Source organism: Lissotriton helveticus, chromosome 9 (genome assembly GCF_964261635.1).
Source record: "Lissotriton helveticus chromosome 9, aLisHel1.1, whole genome shotgun sequence".
NCBI classification, from domain to species: Eukaryota; Metazoa; Chordata; class Amphibia; order Caudata; family Salamandridae; genus Lissotriton; species Lissotriton helveticus.
Window position 1 is genome coordinate 226542097 of NC_136070.1, and position 22286 is coordinate 226564382.

The 22286-nt window shown below is 44.5% G+C and overlaps 1 protein-coding gene across 1 annotated transcript in view; it reads left to right on the forward strand.

Annotated features, from left to right (window-relative positions):
- The window catches only part of INO80 (INO80 complex ATPase subunit), a 534228-nt gene that overhangs the window by 323970 nt on the left and 187972 nt on the right, over positions 1-22286 (forward strand). Inside the window, exon 24 of the mRNA XM_078659770.1 lies at positions 1399-1579. Within this exon, the coding sequence (XP_078515896.1) occupies positions 1399-1579 (181 nt within the window). The remainder of the gene's footprint in view (positions 1-1398; positions 1580-22286) is intronic.

The window sequence follows — 22286 nt, forward strand, 5'->3', positions numbered from 1 at the left end:
AGAAAAAATATTTTGTCCCCATATTTCACTCAATCAGATGAGCAGCAGATATTATCAGCGTTCTTTTCATTGCGGCTCCTTCTGCAAGCCAACATGTCAAAGCAGGGATTCTCACCTTACAGAGAGTTTTGCTGCAAAATCCCAATCTACTTCCTGTCTCCCTTCTCTCACAAGACTCAAAACAAGTGGTAATTATAGTTTAAATGGCACATATAATGCACATCTCACTGTATTTATGGACGTAGCAAGGTCTTCCCATCTAGTACCGAAAAAATCTTTCATTCAGCTCTACTGATCTTCATGTTAGTGTACACCACTGTTTCGTTCAGTTTTTAACATACCCCTTGTCTTTCACTCTGCATTGAAAACGTAGTATTTCTTTCACGTACCACTTCTTCATCAGTAGGTAGAGCAGAGGATACCTTCTAGTGACCTGACAAGTTCCCATGTGGAAATAAAAACAAAAGGAAGTAACTCATAAGGGGGATCAAAGTGCCATCCGCAGATTTATTGGACATACAAATCAACATGTTGCATTTTAACTTGCATTCCATTTACATTAAAATTTAACTTTTTATTTTGTAGTTTTGCTGCTGTTATGGATTTATGGACTGCACATCTTTTTTTTCTGTTGGAACTTCCTGTTTAGGTGTTGAAGAGAGTGTTCTTACTTTGGGTAGACTAAGGAACAAAAGGGTTGACAGAAAGGCTATAATAAATTTGTTGGATTTTTTAATGTGGAGATCGGACAGAGTTTACACATTTTCCGCAGAAGAAATTATCTTTGCCTGCCCAAGAAGGCTTAACAAAGGATCTCTCGCCTTCCCTCACTTCTCAACTCTTTTCCCCTCCTTTCTTCTCTGTTCATACAATTCTATTAATTATTCTAGATCCAGTCATTGGGTGGCATTTTCATTCAATGAAATGATTTCACTGCTAGGAATTGCAAGTTTGGTGCAAGCGGGTCTTTGCCTTTGAGTCAGGATTACAACTTAGGTGCAAATTTTCCAAAGATCCATCATTTTTTACTGACCCAGATTTTGCCTGGTGAAATTAGTGGAGATCTAAAACATAAAATACCACAGTATCTCTCTGGCTTATGAAACTCGTAATGTTGACGTCCTATTGCAACTGTGACAAATCAAACCTAGTGCTATCTGTTTTTTCCTGGTGGTATTAATAGATGGTGATTGTAAAGATGGGTTGCAATAGACTAGTGATATTATTTTATGTTGATGTTCAGTGGGTAATCTGTGGCAAAAAAATGCAAGGCCAGATTTGAAGGCCCATTCTTATGCTGTAAAGCTACCTTTAATAATATAAAAACTGGGCACTAATCTAACATCTTCTGCTGACTCAGAGCCTATAAATGAGCTAGTCTGATATGATCTGTTTCAGATGGTTAGCTCTTTTCCTGACTCTGAAAGCCTCCTACAGGCTCCATCACCTGCGCTCCTGGGCAGAGCAAAAGAAGGAGGAAGGCCAACCCCCGTCTCAATATCTGCGGAACAAGGATTTACTGCTGTCCATCGACTGGCCACTATCCTTTCCAAATCTTCACAGCTGTGCTGTTCTCCAGGTAAGAGAAGCACTCTATTTTTCCATTCCATGTGAAGCTTATTTACTAGTTTGACAGTTCCCAGGAAGCAAGTACTCATTACCTGTAGCATTAAGAATGTTTTCCTGTTATTCTTATTTGTAAAATTGCTCATTGTTTGAAGCATCTAATGATGCATGGAGGGTTTCTTAGGTAAAGCGCAAGAGTGTTCTTTAACTTGCGTGGACGTGTACAATTTCTAAGTGTTATTTGGTTCAGTTCTTACTTGAAGGTTGGTGGAGTTGTATGAATTCTAAAAGGTGATTTATTTTTGGTTTTCTTAAACGCTGATGATGGAGAGGACTGTCTGTGCAGAGCATTTTAAAGGAGTTTGATTTTCAAGTCTCTAAAGCTGAACTCTAGTCATTCGTAAAATCATTTAGGTCTGGATAAAGGGAATGCGAGGACGCCATGTGTCTCCGCTGATTTTCTGTGCTCTGTTCTGGAGTAATCTCTAAACGACAGATGTATGCTTTGCTTATTCTTCCATCTAGTGGTTAGGGTCAGCAGGTTCAACTTTTTTTTTCTCGCAAAGTTCACAGCACAGTTAGCTGGAAAGGTTTGGACTGATTTTAGGTGAACTCAATGATGGGAGCAGCTGCCATCTGTAGATTTGGTGAAACAAGTTATTTATGTCAAACCGTTATTCTGTTCCTAGCTTCATATGCTGTGCATATACTGCTACCTAGTATTCGGATTGGAAAAATTAAATTTTATGTTTTTCAGTTGTCATTGTAGACATTAAGCATCAGAGAGTCTACATGGAGACCCTCTTTTGACTTTGAGTAGTTCATCATCTTTATCGTCAGCAAACGCATTTTAATACAAGAGCATACAAGGGTAAAACACTCAGTCATATAATGATTATATATGAGAGAACATTTAGGGTTAAAAAAGGCATTTCAATGCAGCATTCATTCAATGAGGTGCAAACATTTTTTTCAAACTCCAGGATCTAAAGTGATTTTGTGGCAATACTATAAAGACATTGAGAAGTATAATTGGAACAAAGAGTAGACTACAAAGATCTGCATAGTAGCAAGAGAAATGGGAAAACATCATTAGCCACTTGTACTGCCATCTCCCACCTCTGCAGTTAGCTTATACGTATGTTACCTATCTCCCCATAAAAAATTTACCTACGCATATTGGTTGACTTGATTAAGGGAATGTTGTATGATTAATATTGATCCCATAACTTGATTGCTTGTTTTGATATTTAGCCTGCGAAAAGGAGGGGGGTGAAGTTCGATAAATATTTTTGGGTAAACTTGGGTTGTGAAATTGTGATCCATAAAGTGTTGTTGGTGATCAACACTGTAGCAGGATGTATACAGAATACACATCTTTATATTATTCCCAGGTGGTTCAAAGGCTATGACATGAATTTGGACTGATAAGCATCAGCTCTGTACCAGTGTATGACAGCTGACCATAATGAAGCTCAGTGGAAGGCTGGTGGAGAGTTGAAGCCTAATACCTTCACAATACGGAGACTTTGTACACCAAATTAAGTGGATAAGAGATTGGGTTTTGAATACCATTGAAGAAGAAGCCAAGCCCAAACAATTATACAAATGTAGAAGGCAGGAGTTCTGAGGAAGAAGCTTTCTATGTCCCAAAGTTCCACAGGACATCCAATCTATGAAGGAGCAGCGTGCTATTTAAGATACTAATGTCCATGGCTTACAGTAACGAACACCCTCCCAAGACCAAATGGCACCTCACTGTTCGCCTGAGAGAACACCATGTGGAGAGCTCACATCAAAATCAAAATAGACTTGGGTCAATTGGACCTTCTGTATCCCGAGTGTAAGGTTCTAATATAGCGGTGTCAATTAAGACCTTGATATCCATTGAGATAAGGCAGGCAGATCCAAACATTATACTTGCCTTGGTGTAAAAAAGGCTTGATCTCCGCCTCATCACTCTGAAACATTTAAACAAGGATGATCTCAGAGAGAAGGTCACTTTGGTATAAGGACGAGGACACCTCAAAACAGCATGATCCCAAACACGTATGAGAGCCCAGGCAGTTTATATATATATATTTTTTTTTACGCAAAAAGATCTGACATGAAGTCTTGTATCATGACCCTAAAGTAGAAACTGGCTTAAAAAAATGACAACCACCATCTCCTAGCCCAGAACATAGTGGGAAGAGCAGAATGACCTTTTTCAAGAAGAAATGTATCCTGAGTAGGGCATGGTCACTGGATGACCACCTGATAATTATTATACAGTAATACAATGGAGTAATCCAAACTTCTGCCAATAAATGCCTATAATTCCCCAGCGGCTGCATTGCTTGTCTCACCCTGCTCAGGAGCCTCGCACAGTCATCAAACTCCAACATATGCTGGCCTTCTCAGGTGGGGAGTATCAGCACTTTGCAGCGCAGCTGCAGTCCCTTGAAAGCACATACCTAGCGGCTAGTTGTCTCTTTGGCAGGAACTTCCTGAAATCACAGAATACCAAGCGTAGGAAAGTTCCCTTTTTTGACATTCTCAACCCCACTTTTTACCTGGCATTCAATGCAATTTTGACTTAGAGTGCACTGGGTTCCTGCTAACTAGGTCCCAAGTGCCAGATCTCTCCCAAAACGGTACAATTTCCCCTAAATTTGGCAATATCTTTGGCACCCCTGTAAGCCCCTAGAATATGGTACCCAGGTACCTAGTGCATGGGTACCAAAGATGGTCCTAAGGGCTGCAGCATGTATTGTGCCACTTTAAGGGACCCCTCACCTAACTCATACAAACTGCCATTGCAGGCTGCTTGTCTTGTTGCAGACAAAAGTGAAAACACAACATGGCACACAGCCCTGTGTGCAACGCCTACAGACACTGCATACAGTTTATATAAGAACAACAATGAAAGAGTGTTACTTGTTTGAAAAACACAAGTATTAGAGCACAAAAGGAAAAACAACACCTATTTGGTGTGTTTAGAAAGCCCTCTCTCACCGACCTGGTCGGTGACATGCTTCATCATCGGGCCCCACTGGGAGTGACCGAGTGTCACCCCAGTGTGCTTCAACGCCAGATTTACTGCGGAGCGGGTAATGTGAAGATGTGAGAGCTAAGTGATAGACTATGTGAAAAGAGTGACGTGGTGGGTTTAAAAATGCCTGTATTGTATCAAAAATTGATTTAATGGCTGATCAATAAGGACATATTAAAAATGTGTTGGCAAACTAGACCAACTAAGTTGAATGGTCTGTTTCCAATATTCTTAGGTGATGGTCAGCATGTTTCTGCCAATGTTGGTGTAATTAACCTGCCATTCGTCAGGACCTATGGTGAATTAAACCCCGGCGGTATGGACACGGTAAGGCCCACCCTACCAAGGGACGTGAAAGTTAAAAGTCGTCAGAAAAAGTGCAAATGGAAAGGGGGCCACACATAAAATATCGGTGGTGAGAACCCTTTCTGGTCTCTGGATTAGAGGCTCGAAAAATTAAAATGCACTTGGAAGGTGAGAAAATATCACCATATAGACCGCGGGAGGGGGGTGATGGCGTATTTGGCACACCACCCACGACGCCAGACACCCGTTGGTGAACCTGCACGATCCCTCTGAACCGGGTCTCGACGATTAGTCACCCCGACAGCAGGTCTTCTGGCTCTAAGGCAGGGTGCACTATACTTCATGTGTGGACATATCTGCATGAGCAGATGTTCCCCTGTGCTGGCCATTTAAATTATTGCCAGTAAAAGTGACCTAGGAAGCCATTTTAAGAACACAGCTTCATGATGTCTTCACTGAAACAAAAGATGTTTGGCTTCAAACATCTTGTATTAATGAACCCACGCTGATTGCAGTGATGGATTTATTAATACATGCACCCAGAGGGCACTTTAGAGGTTGCCCCTGAAACTCTACAAGCTGCTAGTGTGCTGGCTGTGTGGTCTTGACCACCCTGCCACCACAGACGAAGTCCTGACACCCAGGGGTGAGGGCCAACACTCTCAGAAGGTCAGAAACAAAGCCTGCTCCAGTGGAATGTGTCTAGATCCCCTTCTAGCAGGATTACCTGTAAATTTGCATCCCAAGTCAGGGGGCTTCAAAGAAACCGCCACCTCTGGTATGTGAGTCTGGCTTCCCTCAAAGGGATACCACCCCCCCTGACCAGGGCCCATTTTGCATCTCTGGAAAGGCCAGAAAAATAGTAGTCAGAGAGGCATGTTCACCTTCAGGCTAGTTCACCCCTAAGGTGGGCTACCTAATATGAACACAAAATGTCAGAGTCTGCCATCGTGGAGATGGCAGAATTAGGAACTCTGTGACAGGGTTGTGATAGGGGGCGTAGTGACCCCAGGGATAAGTAGCCCATTGGCTACTACTCTACCCTCCTCTAATGCCTTAGTATTTAGGGCAGCCCCTGGCACCAGGAAATCGGATCCTGGCGACCTAAAAGAAGAAGACGGACGCTGAAGAATTGCAAAAGCAAGAACATAAGACCAGCATCTGACTTGGCACCAACCCTGCTGGCCTGTCTGCTGTCCTCGACAGTTGCCCCAAAGAAGATTTTACCTGCAGCTGCCTGTGCCTCCAAAGGTCCGGGAGGACTTCTAGTCTTCAACTAGAGACCCTGGAACTTCTGTGGAGTAGTGGAGCTGCTCCTTTGCATCTGGACCGTCAAGAACCTGACACAAGAAAGAGCCACTGCACCTGTGCCCCCTAGCCGGAGTTGAAGTGGACCCAACGTTGCCAGCTTTGCCCACAGACCCTCAAGACTTGAAGCCCTCCTTAGGTTTCCCAGCTGTGGACTTCCTGACGCCGCCTGCAGCCTCTTTGTGCAGGCCCCCTCTACTGCGAGTGTCTCCAGTTACGAAAACCAAATGCCTGTGACCACCTCTGTACCTGGCCGCCACGGCCCAAGGACCAAAGGTGTCCTCATGTCCCCATTGCAAGAACTTAGCCCCCCTGTTGGTTCAACAAGACTGGTCCCCAGTTCAAGTCTTTTCGACTAGACCGATCCTCCTTGACTAACATTGGGCACCTGATGCTATATTGCACCCCTGCACCTGGCCAACTCAGTGGCGCCCGAGGTGACCTGCTGGTGCTGCCTTGGACCCACCCGTAGACTCACCTTAAGTCAGGAGATAAGGCTTGTAAGTCGCTCTGAAGAACCTATATGCAATATTTGTTTTTCCTCCATAGGATAACATTGCCGGCTTGTAAGTCGGTCTGAAGAACTTATATGCAATATTTGTTTTTCCTCCATAGGATAACATTGCCGCCTCGAAAAATTCCACTGTCAGGTTTTGAAAACTAAAAGTATTTCTACTTCGAAACGTACTTACTAGATCGTTTTGTTTTTGGGAGCTAAATATATTTCGCTAATTTTATAAATGTGTGTCTATCTCCTTATTGAGTCTTGTGTACCAGTAATAGACTGTGTGTATTGCAGATGTCTAAAACTTCTCTCTGATACGTCTGAGACTGCTCGACCACACTATCCCCTAAGAGAGCACATTGGGGATTTCTCGAGTGAGCCCCCCTGTCCAGTCATAAGGGAAACATGAACTCTTTGCATAGTATAACTTTTCTTGGTATAGTGTATAAAGAGTCAGCGTCCTACACTAAAAAGAAAAGAACGCTGACACTGGTGAGCCATATCTTCAGTACAATGTTGGAGATAAGTTTTTTCTATCTTCTCAGTTCCTACCTTCTTCCTTTTTGTCAATAAATCAAAAGCATGCTTTAATAGACTGTTAAAGATAGCCCAATGCATTAATCCTGTAACTTCCAGAAAGCACCTTTCTTCCGCTTGGTAAATCCATCTGTTTTTTGATTTTCTGTACCTAAAATCTTTCTGTGCAGATCCCTTTCAGTGTTATTCTCTTCAACCATCTGTTTAGTTTGACAGTGCTCCAGAGTTTGAAGTCTGAGCAGTGTGTAATTCCCAAATACGTAGGAGAGAGGCGACAGTATCTCATTGACTGAAAGGGTTACCCTTTTAGTGCATGATCTTGAGAAGATTCTGCTGCTGTTCACGCTTCTGCATTGGTCCTCCCAGAGCAACAGAGAGGGCTGGGGTACTGGCATGCAGCAGAGCACCTGTGGCACTCGTCCTGTCCCGCCTGGGAGCCTTGCATGTGGTCATTAAAGCCATCGCATGCAGGCTACTATGGGCGGGGGAGTGTCAGTACCTGGCGGCCCATCTACAGTCACTTGAATACATTTACCTGGCGGCTCTTGTCTCGCTACTCTGTCTATGCTCTTTGTATACCCTCTACTGACTCATGATGCTTGCTGTACAGGCAATTTGTCTCTTTGACACGATTTTCTGAAATTCCATAATGCCATGAAGCTAGTTAATGAAAGCTGATTCCAGTCCAAGATGACTGCCTTCTTGTTGTCTTCTATGCCCTGCAGCCCTACTCTGGGTGGAGAATTACCATACTTCTGAATTGTTACTGTAAAAAGAGGGGCTGTTGAACACTTTTTCGTGCTGCTATGCATTTGGAAAAACATTTTCATCAGGTTTTTCACCCCCTGGTCCTATTTTTATCCCTGGGTTTTTCTCTCCCACTCTTGAAATTTTTATTCTGCCATCTTTTCGCTCCAGTATCCACTTTCTTCAAGCTTCTTCCTCCGCTCAAGTCCTCTTCTTCAGTGTTAGAATACTTCTTTTTGGCTGTAGTCTCCAGGAGGTTTTTTTTGCTGAAAACTTTTCCTCCTTAGGGCTTTTTCTGGAAACCTTTTTCCCTGTTTCTTCAATTATTCCGGTTTAGAGGTGCTGTAAGGAAAGCACCAGGGATCGATGTAAAGCAGGATGATGCCTGCACCGCCAGACTCTCCAATGAAAGATGGACAGTTAGTCATATTAATGCCACCAGCTGCTAAGCTATGATTGCTGGCGACTTGAAGGTTCACCACTGGAGATGAAGTAGGTTTGCCCCACTCTGTTAAACAAGCTTTATTGATACCTTATTGAACGGCAGCAGAGGCTCAGAAGCTGAATGCCAGTTGCAACATTTCTGTCAGGATACTTGGTTTGTTTTGCTTTGGGGGCAAGGATAGTTCTAGCACCTCAGTGTAGGTAGCTGGCTATTTATATAGTATGTCAAAAAGGAATATATTGTACAAGGAGTCCAGGCATTTCCTTATAAGTGGACAGGGGTTTGCTCTAGCAATCCCAATGTGCTCGTCTAGGGGCTAGTGTGGACAAGCAGCCTCAGGCTTTTCAGAGTGGAGAGTTAGACATCTGCAAATAAACACAATAGTCAATAAATTGTGCACAGAACTCAAGAAGGAGATCCACACCAATTAATAAAAATAATATGTATATTTATATATATTTAGGCACCAGAATCAATACGTCAGGTGAGTACGTTTTACGTTTAAAAAGTTGACATTGCATTTTTCAGAAGCTGCAATGTTAGCCTATGTGAGGAAAAACAAGTACGGCAATCAGGTAGAGTACAGCGACTTGCGAGACCAATCTCCTGGGCATAAGGTGAGTGTGGCACATGGGGCAAGGCTGCACCAGCAGGTCACCTCGAGCGGCCGGGTGCAGTGGTGCAATACAGCATCCGGTGGCCAATGTTAATCAATGGGGATCAGTCAGTGTGAAAAGAGGCTGCAGGTTTAGACTGGGAGGCCAGTCAGGCTGAACAAACCAGAGGGTTCTATTCTTGCAGTGCTAGCGTACGTGGTGCAGAGGGTCTTTGATGTGTCAGGTTTCTTCTTCTTGAAGTACTCGTGGTGGAGTGGACCTGCACACAAAGGTTGCAGGCACTGTCTGGGAGTTCATGAGGGGTGAAACCAAAGTGGACACTGTCTTCTGAGGGCTTGGGGTCCTCGCTGACACTGTTGGCCCACTTCGACTCGGGCTTGGGTGCAATGGTGCTTGGCACTGTCAGGTTTGGGCAGTTTTGGAGTCCTCACGGTTCTTCTTTGGGTGCCTGTAGGATGCAGCAGAGCAGCTTTGCTGCTCCACGGGTGTCCCTGGGTCTTTAGTCAAGGCATTCGCCATCACCTACCCCACTGGCGCACCATCACTTCGGACTGGTGGGTTCTGCAGATATTCCGCGGGGCTACTCCCTCCCCTTCAAGACTACCCCTTCAGCCATGCCACCTCAGTCCCACCGCATTTCGGGGGATCACTTGGCACATCTTCAGCAGGAAGTTACGGCCCTCTTGGCAAAGAGCCATCGAGCGCGTTCTGATGCCAGAAGTAGGTCGTGGTTGTTACTTCCACTACTTCCTGGTTCCAAAGAAGGACAAGGGCCTGCGTCCTATCTTAGACCTTCGGATCGTCAATCGCTTCCTCCGGAAGGAGAAGTTCAAGATGCTCACACTTGCCCAGGTCTTGTCTGCCCTAGACCCGCAAGACTGGTTGGTAGCGATGGACTTGCAGGACGCTTATTTTCATATCCCGGTCCTGCCGACCCACAGGCGTTACCTGCGGTGTACGGTAGGCCACGAGCATTTTCTGTTCACCGTGCTCCCTTTTGGCCTTACCAGCATCCCCTCGGGTGTTCACGAAGGTGATGGCGGCGGTCGCAGCTCATCTGCGCAGATCAGGGGTTTCAGTCTTCCCCTATCTCGATGACTGGCTGTCGAAGGCGGGCTCGCCCCAGCCAGTCGTCTCCCACCTCCAGACTACGACTGACCTCCTGCATTTGCTGGGGCTCTCCATCAACGTGCCAAAGTCGCACCTGATTCACCCTCAGAAGTTCCTTTTCGTCGGAGCAGTTCTGGACACGGCGCAGTTTCGGGTTTATCCTCCCGAACAGCGAGTCCAGGACATTTGGGCTATGATTCCGAGCTTTCGGCTCTTGTCCTGGGTTTCGGTCAGGATGACCTTGAGGCTGCTGGGCCTCATGCATCCTGCTGACCAATCATGCCAGATGGCATATGCGGGCTCTGCTGTGGGACCTGAAGTTCCAGTGCGCGCAGCATCAGGGGGACCTGTCCGAGTACGTCCATATCTTGTAGGGCACTGCGCAACAGTTGCAGTGGTGGCTCATGAACCAACGATGGATCAGCGGCAGATCCCTCTCCCTTCCCCAATCTGAGCACACAGTGGTGACGGATGCGTTCCTCCTGGGATGGGGCAGCCACATGGGAGAGGGTGAGATCAGAGGCGTCTGGTCTACGGCGGAGTCCAGGTTCCATATCAACCTCTGGAGCTCTGGGCGATCCTACTTGCACTGTAAGCATTCCTACCCTCTGTCACGTGGAGAGTAGTGCAGGTGTTCACAACATCACTGTTATGTGGTATTGCAACAAGCAAGGCGGGGTGGGGTCACGGACCCTATGTCGGGAGGCTCTGCGTCTCTGGACGTGGCTGGAACGTCACGACATTTCCTTGACGGTTCAACACTTGGCAGGTTCTTTAAACGCCAGGGCGGACAAACTCAGCCGCAGGTGTATGATGGATCAAGAATGGCGTCTTCACTCGGAGGTGGTGCAAGGTCTCTTTCGACAGTGGGGAGAGCCTTGGTTAGATCTATTCCCACTGAAGAGAACACGCAATGTCATCACTTCTGCGCGTTGGAATTTCCAAGGCGGCACTCGCTCGGTGAATCTTTTGGTCACGTGTGGAGCTGCGGTCTATTGTACGCCGTTCCGCCTATACCACTTCTACCCAGAGTGTTAAAGATCAGGCACGACCGAGCCCAAGTCATTCTTGTGGCCCCGGACTGGGTTCGAAGAGTTACTTAGTATGAGCATGGATCCCCGATCCGAATGCCTCTTCGGGAGGATGTTCTGTCACAGTAGCAGGGACGGTCCTTCACCCGAACTGTCCAGCCTCCACCTACATGTGTGGAGATTGAGCGGCGACAGTTGATTCCTTTTGACTTGCCTTCTGAAGTCTATAATATCATTCTGGCAGCCAGGCGTCCCACCACTAAATCAGTTTACGCCTGCAGATGGAACAAATTTGTGGCATGGTGCACAGCAAGCGCTGTGGATCCTCTTTCTGACCCTCTTTCAGAAGTCCTTTTGTTCCTTCTTTCTCTGGCCCAGAAGGGCTCTGCTCTTGGCACTAATAGATTTCTCAAAGGCATTACTCACCTTTTCCCTCCTATTCCGTTTCTGATGCTAGTGGGACTTGAATCTGGTACTTACCTATTTGATGTGCGCTCCCTTTGAGCCGCTTCACAACTGTCCTCTTCGTTTATTGACTTCGAAGACTGCTTTCCTGGTTGCCATCACCTCCGCTAGGCACGTGAGTGAGCTCCAGGCTCTTTCCTGTAAGCCTCCTTTTCTGTCGGTCCATCCGGACAAGGTTGTGCTTCGCACTTATCCTTCCTTCTTGCCAAAGGTTTTCACTGCCTTCCACATCGGGCAAACTATCACCTTGCCCACTTTCTTTCCGCCTCCGCACCCTTCCAGAGAGGAAGAGAGGCTCCACCGCCTGGACCCAAAACGGGCGGTCTCATTTTACCTGAATCGCACACAACAGTTCCGGGTGGATGACCAGCTCTTTGTTGGCTATGTGGGTGCCAAGAAAGGCCAGGCTGTACACAAGAGGACTATCCCGCTGGGTCGTCTTGTGTACCAAGGCCTGTTATTCTCTGGCTAAAAAGGAACATCCGTCGGGGTTGCCCGCCCATTTTACCAGGGCGACAGCAGCTTCGACTGCATTGGGACGTGGTGTCCCCCTGCAAGACATCTGTCAGGCAGCCACGTGGGCCTCGCTGCACACTTTCACTAAGCATTATTGCCTTGACAGTCAAGTCCAGAAAGACGGCTTCTTTGGCCGTTCTGTTCTCTGTGACTTTCTAGTGTGATCTTTTGACTTTCTGGTGTGATCTTTGTTCGCAGACCCACCACCGGGTTTGGTATTGCTGCGGTATCTATTCTAAGGTAAGGAATCTATCACTAACGTGTTTCTTTCAGATGAACAAGTAACTTACCTTTGGTAACGATATATCTGTACGAAACATTAGTTAGTGATAGATTCCTTACCGCCCCATCCATCCTCCCATTCTGCGAACTGATTTCTAGGGTTAAGGTCATCCCTTTCATGGCACTAGTTTCAATGCACCAGTGGTCAGTATCTTGCATGGCTCTGTGTTTCTGGCACGACAGTCGTGTACATAACTGACAGCGCTCGTGGGCTCGTCTAAGTATCTCCAGCGACGTCATCTCGGCGACTACGATGCTAGCGACGTACGCGGAGCCGCACAACGACGCCTACCGACCCGCCGGAGTTCTGCTGATGAAAACTTTCCGGATCCAGTCTTATGCCTGGGGGTAATTCTAAGGTAAGGAATCTATCACTAAGTAATGTTTCTTACAGATATAGCGTTACCGAAGATAAGTAACTTGTTCTTCTATGCGATCTGAGTCAAAATATTCATATTTAGGAAAGGGCCTAATTTGAGACTCCTCCACTAATATCTGGGGCTGGTGGTGAGAGAACTTTAGTACGGTCTTTGTCTTAGGAAAGGTTGCTGCCTGGTGCAGAGGTCTTTTAGATTGCTACAATAGTGCTTAAGTGGGTGAGATTAGCAAGACATTTACTGGAAGGGTGACATTTGCTGGTTCGATGACGGCTTTTGGAAAGCAGAGCGGGAATGAATTCAGCCATAGTGGTAAAAGCCCAGCTAATAGTCCATATGACTCCAAAGGGCCTCAGGAAGCACCAAAGAGATAGTGGTGGATTAGAGCCACCGTTGCCTGTGTGAAAGCAGCGATCGATGTGGGATTAAATCAAGGGGCTGTAAACTCAGGAAACTTGGGGTAAACCCCATGACCGGTGTCGGGGTAACCTCAACTAACTCCGGTTCTGAGGGTGAAGCCAGTTTATGTTGTGGAAATTCGCATGTTTGCTCTGAACACCTACCTCTGAAGCACAAATGGAGCTTTGGCGCTTGAGCGTCCCATGCAACAAACAGCTTGGTCTCCTGCTCCCTAGTGGCATGAGGATGCATGAGTGACATTTATTGCGAGACATGGAGTCAGTCATGTCTCGACCTCCAGGGACAGTAAGCACATCTCATAGGGGATCTGATATGGACATCTGCTTATAGCAGGTACAGGCAGTGTTTGAATCCTCATGTTTGGGGTGATGGCATCCTGTCAGCACTGCAAATTAAAGTTGTGAGAAAGAAAATTTCATCAAGAGCACTCCAGATCTGCATTGAAGGATGGAGATGGAGAAAAGGAACTGATGTCAGTGGTCTGGGGTGGTGCTTATAGCATTCCAATGATAACATTTCCGTGGTGGTTTCTTGCATTGAAACAGAATTGAGCACCATCTGCTAGTGCGGGAGAGCTAGGTGTACATTTCCACATCCAGTCTTGGACCTGGCGGAGATTCAAGAGGTGAGTAATCTGCAGGTAGATAGAATGTCCTCGAGAAAGATCATTACTTGTAGGTTGGTAACTTGTTTAGACCAACCAAAACATCTGTCAGGCTAAGGACTACAAGATTAGCCTTGAGTCTTTTATGGCTTCTGATATCTGGTTTTCACCCACACAGCGAGGCACACAACGAAATCTTAGTCCATCAGTGTTTGGTGAACAGAGGGATTGGAGAATATTAAGTAGAACACAGAAGTAGTACACTTTAAAGAAGCCTCAATAATCAGCTTTCAGCAAAATAAGGGTGCTACATTAAAGAGACGCCATGGAATAGTCCTTAATTTCAAAGGTGCAAGGTTACCAACAGAACCAAAATAATCAGTTGCAACCTACCTATTCTCCCAACTGTGGGCGACAAAACCACGTCCAGGAGAAGTGGTCAAAGTGGACATGGAAGATGGGTCATCCCAGTATCAATATGCAGTGATTTGTTTATAGGGCTCTTGATACCAGAACTGAGGGCACTTATAAACACAGGCAAATTGGTGTTGGATCCACTAACTTGAGAAGAGGTTAGCACATTTACTTCCCCAGAACAGGAAAGTAATGCATGAACATATGCCGCTAATACGACCAATAGAAGTGAAAGCACTCCAAGATAAGGGAGGTACCAAATGCAGAAAGCTCAACAGGTGTACTTAACATATTTTTTAATACCAAAGAATCACAGCACTGTCAGGCCTATACTGGACTGATGATCACTTATAATAGGTTTTGCAGCTATTATCTTTTTTTGGATTCACATACTGGGCATCATTCCGCTATCTAGTTGGATAATATTTAATTACAGGGATATTTTCTGAAGACATGCTATTTGAAAAGTAGAAAGACAATTTTTGTGACAAGGCATTGGATTTACAGTTGGCTTGCAAAACATCTCATCTCAACCAAAGCAATGCTAAGGTCTGATTGCAATCCATAGATGTCTTTGCCTCAAGTCACAGTAGCTGTCTGTGAGAAAAGTAGTAACACTATTGGGAATGATGACTATGCTTTCAACTATTAATTAATGGAGGATTGTACACACGACTGTTCCAGAAAAGGATCTATTCACAGCTGTTACAATCAGTTGGGGAAAGGAGTTTTACTTGGTTGTAATGAGACAGTGGAGAATTCCTTTCTTGGGAGAAATGTTTCTATCAGATTGGAGGATGATCAATGACCTAGATCCCCAGTGACCATAAAAACAGGCCCAACCCCAACAGCTTTGGGAACTCATCCACAGGAATTAAAAGCACAGGGCTGGCCTTAGGTCTTTTCAAGATCAGGACAGCACAACAATGTTTTATATTAAAAAATAGGGAACAACACATCCTCCACAACCGTCAAAGGAATCCCAAACCATATGACCATGAGCTGTAAATAGGTGCATTTCATTCACAGCAGAAAATGTTTCAAGAGCAGAATATAACTGAACTTAGGGGCTAATTAGGATGGCGGGCAGACTTTGCCCGCCCGCCACCCTAACGGAGAACGGGACCGCCCGCCATCAGGGCGGGGGTCCCGTAGGGGGAATTAGGATGTGCCCGCCACAGTGGCGGGCACATCCTACATGTTTTGCATTGTGGCGGGCGGTGGTCTCTGCACCGCCCGCCACAATGCAAAACATAAGAGAGCGCATTTGCATATGCAAAGCGGAAGGCACCTCGCGGTGCCTGCCGCTTTGCATATGCAAATGTGGGCACATGTGGGCCCCCCCTGTCCTCCCCCAAAGCTGGCGTCACCTGGGGTCCCCGCAGCAAACACCGCCTGCCTTTCCGTGGCGGCATTGCTGCCGCGGAAAGGCCCCTTCATGTGGACATGTAATATGGTGGCGGTGTCCATAGGACACCGCCACCATATTATTCTATTACAAGGCGACCGCAGCGGTAAAGCGGCGGACGGTCTTTCCGTCCGCCGCTGTCCCCACCGCCATCTTAATCTGGCGGGGGGGATGCAGGCATGGATGTCGGGCTGATTGCCTCCGCCAGGGTGGCGGTGGCCACCGCCACCCTGGCGGAGGCAATCCGCCCGACATCCTAATGGGCCCCCAAATACAGATGGGACGATGAATGAAAACAAGTCAACTCTATTTTAGTAATGAGAACTTTAAAACGTATAGTTATTTCCCACCAGGCAGAATAAAAAATGCCACAACTTTGCATCCTGATACCCTCAGAAGGGTTCAATGGTATATATAGTTTCTTCTTTTCCATTATCAATATGAACCCAATCCGCTCGACAGATAATATGATGATGACTGCAAGGCAGAGTTAGTTGATCACGTGTGAACGATTTGTTTTTTTTTTAATTGGAATACTGTCCCATTTTCAATTTGTCTAGCCCCACTATCCTTTTTCCAGATTTTAGCGCTGGGACACTCCAAGGAGTAGCCGTGCGCTTTATAAGTACCCAATAACATAGGTATGTTGGTAGTGTTGCTTACCGTAGATGTAAAAACCAAGCCATATTTTCATTGATTCAGGCCATGGCGGTAAACTTGATACAGGTGCGCGTGCCTCATTGATGTAATAGAGACACACTCTTTAATATCACTTTGCACCTGGCTACATAAGTAAACACTGCTATCAAGTTCCTGGTAAGAGGGAGCTTGGCTCATGAGCCGGCTGCTCGAGGCACCTGGTGGCTGTCGTGATCCCACTGTTAGTTTAGGAGACCGACTGCACATGTTGATTCTATGAAACTGTAAACAATGTCTGGATAGATTGTCTCTCTTTTCTGCGCAGGTACTTGGACTCTGAAGATGCATGCATTTCTGTTCTGACTTGGCCTGGCCAAATTATGAGCAGTGGTAATAACCCTTTCTTTCCCCCTTCTTATAATTTACTGCACTCGTCTGTTATGATGCCTTAGTAACTATCACTTCTGCTCTTAACTGCCTGGCTAGAAAGTTAATGGATGGTGTCTTCTAAAAGTACAACGAAAAACCAAAGGTGGTGATGGACGGAGCGTTGACAATACAAACACTCACCCCCAGTTAACTGATCTGGGTTTAATCCATCACCGTTCTTTAGCTCACTCCGCCACCCCAGTTCAGACATGGCCATATGCAAATCAGTCTGACCCTGTGCCTCATGGGAACAGTCCAGCCCGAACTGCCAAGCCATGTCTTACCTGGACTGGAATCAAGCTTCCCAGGACCGGTTTCTGGCATTACAGCCGTCTTCAGCCGGGCTTGCCACTGGAGTCAAGCAAGCCCGGCTGAAGATGGCTGTAATGCCAGAAACCGGTCCTGGGAAGCTTGATTCCGTTCCAGGGTCAGACTGATTTGCATATGGCCATGTCTGAACTGGGGTGGCGGAGTGAGCTAAAGAACGGTGATGGATTAAACCCAGATCAGTTGACTGGGGGTGAGTGTTTGTATTGTCAACGCTCCGTCCATCATCACCTTTGGTTTTTCTCTGTCTTCTAAAAGTACTCCTTTGGCAGGTGGCAACATATAATGTTATGTTCCCAGCTTTCCCTCACAAGCATTTGTTATATCTTTTGCCCTTCTGAAAATGTGGACGAGTTTGATAAAGGAGGCCCTAATTGAGCAGAATGACTTTGCTTTTGTGACTGTTAAATGGAAAGTTATCATTAAACCATTATTCCTAATTAATAATGAACATATTGATTATTGTCAGATTTCAGAATGGCTCTTAGCAATGACAGCACTGGAAGATGTGGACATGTTAAATCATTGAGAGCTCAGTGCTATTGCAATGTTGCACTTACCTCACTATTGGCAATTCATTGCAGTTTGTTTATCCAAATGGGCTACTTTGCGGTTAGTATTGTCTGATGTTCATTCACCCTGCATATACATACAGCTTTTATGTATTTTTTCAACAATAGATTTTTTAGGTCGAGCCTGGGTAGCTCATGCGCTGCTCTGCGAAGCATGCTGTATTCAAGTTGAAGTTCCGCCCACTCTGACCATATTATTTATTAGCTTGTGTCATTGTCCTTTGTCAATACTGGCTTCTGATTCGTTAATAGGCTTGTTAGTACCTCCTTAGAACCCGCCTTGTCTTTATTTGTAACCTCCCATGAGGACTGGCCCTTTTACTTCTGTTGTTCCACAGTATGTCTTACTTAGCCTGTAAGCACTATTTTTTTCAATGAGTTTCTCCTACTACAGGCACGACATGCTTGTCTTCATCTGTAACCTCCCTTGAGGACTGGCCCTTTTACTTTTGTTGTTTCAAGGTATGTCTTATTTAGTGTATAACCGCGGCGGCAATTCCGCCACAGTGTGGCGATTTAGTGCAGTGGGCGGGGTCGCGATGGCCAACGGACGTGCTCAGCACTACCAAGGTAGTGCGCGCAACGGCCGTTGGCCGACAGAAGCAGCGAAGGGGATAAGCACTATTTTAATGAGTTTCTCCTACTGCAGGCACAACATGCTTTCCTGCAAGAATCAGCGCGCCATGCGCACTTTCACTTTCCTAGCAGCCTGGGATAATGGCGGCCGCTTCTCTGAAATGAAATAGGTCTTGCATTTACAAGAATTACAGCTATTGGCATTGTAAATGACAATGCCTTTTATTTACGTCTTAATAATCAAAACAGATAAATAAAAGGCATTGTCATTTACAATGCCAATAGCTTAAACTCTCGCAAATACGAGACAATTGCATTGTAAACGCTTATTTATTTTGCAGAGGGCGCATAGTGAAAATTCTTTTTTACTTTTGGCAGCTTTAACTTTCCACTAAAAGCCAATATACGGTCTGCCACACGGAAGGAAACAATCGTAGCAGAACTGATCTGTGTAAGCAGCGTGAAAGCACGCTGTAATACAAGACGATGTGGTGGGTTATGCTTCCCCCGACTCGCTCCATCTAGCCTGAAGTTAATGACTCTACCACGTTTCAATGACCCTAGCTGTTTGAGACAGTTATTTAACTAAATGGTTGAGAACGCTAATTGAAAAGGTTATTGTACTAAATATTACACAGAGTACAATGACTGCTGAATCCTTCAGGCCTCTGATTGTCTTCCACCCACAGAGAAATGCTTGACTGCCATGGTTCTGTTAAAGGCACATATGAATTAAAATTGTGTTACAAAATACTACGACTTTTTGGCACACACAATACAGTTCAGTGATATTTCCTAGAAAAAAATAATGTCATGTTATTATGATGCATTTTACATCAGAGTCACAATTTTGTTTCTTCAGCCTTTGTGAAGAATCAGTTTTTAGGTCAAGCATTCGAGACCTCTTGTATATAGGTTAGTATATACTTATATGTGAATGTACTTTGTGGGCTCTGGAGATTAGCCCTAGGACATGTCTGCTTCCGATTAGGGACTTTTTTTGGTTCAACTGCCTCTATTTAACCATCTTGATAGAAAACGACCTGCAGAGGTCAGTAAAATACCAGAATTGCTTTCTGCTGAGGGACATTCTTTTGTTTTTCTGGCAACTAGACTCTATATAACTTTCGTGATAGAAAACAACAAGCAGAGGTCAGTAAAATACCAGAATCACTTTAGCATTCTCTAGATTACAGTCCATAGAAATTGTCTTCACCAAGCATCCGTAGACAATAACAGTTTTTTCAAATCTTGTATTTTCAGTGGTATGACCATCGAAGGCCCTGTTTTTTTTATATTAAAAACAGAGCTTTGGACTATACCATTTCCATCTGAACGGCAATATTTCTCTCCATGTGTTCCCATACCTGGCGTGTCATACAGTTTGGTGCTTACTTTCCCTCCATGTTATGCTGCTAGAAACATCAAATAGTTGAAGTGAATTCATTAAAGGTGCCCATCCCCGGTGAAGGGCTGAATTAGTCCATATCACCTTGATTGACTTGCTTGTTTCAGGAAAATTCATTATGGACCTCTTCTACTTTAACTTTGAAATAATTAGCAAGTGTATTACAAAAGGATTGATTGCTCCCAAAGGTAATCTTGTTGTTAAGATTGGTAAATTTATTAACTGTCTGAACAAGATTTTTAGCAGAGTTTTTGGAAGATTCTGATTGTTTTTAAAAATACGTTGACTTTTCTGCCTGGATCTTGGTTTTGGAATCACTGATACATTGTTTGTATTCGTCTCTTTCACTGAGATCATAGTTTCCCCTCCATTTATGTTCCTGTCTTCAACAGAGTTGTTATTGAATTCTTAATTTGTCAGTAAACCACGTGGCTTAAGATATGCTACTGTGATTAACAAGATTTTACAGGATCAAAGAGATCTACAGCGGAACCCAACCAATTGGAATCGTTTGATGTTGCTTGGTCTAGATCCTCCACCCCATCTGGCTAGGTGCTAGTTAAAATCTGGTTAAAGTGACCTGATTACAATTTATGCCAAGCACGTATTACTACGGTTTGGTGTGAAGTGTTGGTAGGGGCTGATTTGCTAGGTATCCTTAGCCAAAACATGACCACCTTATGATCAGACTAAGTTATAGGTAATCCGTCAGTAACAGTAAGTAGTGAAAATACCATCTAAAGTATGGCCCGGCAGATGCGTAAGAGCACACATGACTTGGGCCAGGCCCAAATTGGACATTCTGTCCACTTAAAGTTATGTATTCCTATCTGTTAAAGCTTCGAGATGAAAATTAAAATCTCCTAGTGGGGTAAAATACGGGAGTTGAAGGCAGAATTGTAAGAAAGATTTCAAGCTTATGCGAAGGGGGCTCTTGGACCAGGGGATCTGTAAATAACCATTCCAATAAAGGATCGATTCTTAGAAAGCTCTATTTTGCAAAAAAAAATGCCTGGCAGTCTGTGGAAGACCCAGTTCTAAGCTATATGGGATAAAGTACTAAGATATATGGGATAAAGCACCTGCAGTCATATGTAATGAGGATATTGTAAGTCGCTGAAAGATTACATGCTGAGTGCCTTAAAGAGGTTCGAAACTATGAGGTGATTTTTAATAATACTAGTTACGTAGAGCTGTGGGTACTTTACACCAGTGTCATGGTACATCAGACAATACCTAGCCTCCTGTGCCATGTTTTAAGACAAAAGGCCTGATCTACAAAAATAAACTTAGACTTTCGTGTACGTTTATGATTGTTTGCTATTCACAAAGGGATTTACAATTAGTATTTTTACGTGTGCGGGAAGATGGGCCTTTTTATGTACGAAGGCTGCACACTCGTAAAGATACTACTCGTGAATCCGTGAATAGCAAGCAATAGTAAACTTACACACGAGTTTAAGTTTACCTTTGTGAATCAGGTCCTCAGTTTGTAACGTTTTGCCATCACAACTGTTTAGGCCGGGTAATGCTGGTGTTTCTAGTTTGTGTAGAGTGAAGCAATCAACACATATTTATGGTTCATTACTATAAACTAATTGAAATCAAATCCGTTTGGTATCAAAATGCCTGAACGTTTGATTCTAATACATTACTCTGCACTAGACTTAACGGTCACAGTAGTTAACCTTTCCCAGCTTGGTTGTTAAAATGATAGCTCCCATGTAGATTTGTGCACTTTCTTCTAGCACCCTCTTTTGATCTTAGGATTTAAAGAAGGTCTTACATTTTTTTCGTAGTACAATGTGTTGACAGCTGCATGAAATAAAGCAGCAGCATTTTCAGCTCTGCAGTGCCTGTGACCACTTTGGCCCTGATACTGTACAGCCATGCTGTGATGAAACCCTGATTACATTTCTCATAGTAAAGCTGTCCCCTACTCAGTTCTCAATGTTCAGCTACATTCTCCTGTTTGCACTTTAGGTGTTTACGCGCTTATGTAGGACAGCCTACTGTTAGGGAACTGGGGTTTCATGCAGCAGGGTACACTTGATGTCTCTGTCCGCCTGTAATGAGTTATTACAGGTGACCACTGATTTTGTGTTCTTCTTGCAAGTGATTTCGCATGTTAGTAATGAACAGTGGATATTGTGCTAGGTTACCTGTCAAATAAAAACGAGGTTATAATTGCTGTCAAACAGTTGGTCAATAAACACATCACATGTTCATTGGAGAGATATCATGAATACCAGACGGGACACTCTAGTATCAAGCAAATGAACAATTCAAATTTTCTGTAAAAAGTAAAAAATGACTACGGTTAATATTCAGCTATGCAAAAAAGCGTGTCGCTTCTTTAATAACATCATTGCATCTTTTCAACACTTCTTGAGTTTCTAAAATCGTTAGCTGAATTAAGGATGAATACTCTTAGATTTATTCTAAATCTAGAAAAGTTACATCTGGTGAATTGATGTATATTTAGTAAAATCAACTGATAGATCTTGAATCTTTGATGTCTGTTATGCTGTTTGAGTTGGTGTTGTAGGATGGAAGATTTGTATGCTTATTTATGCCGCTTATTAAAAAGAAACATGACTTTAAGTAGAATAAAAATATACTGTTCGTTCCTAGCATTGTGAT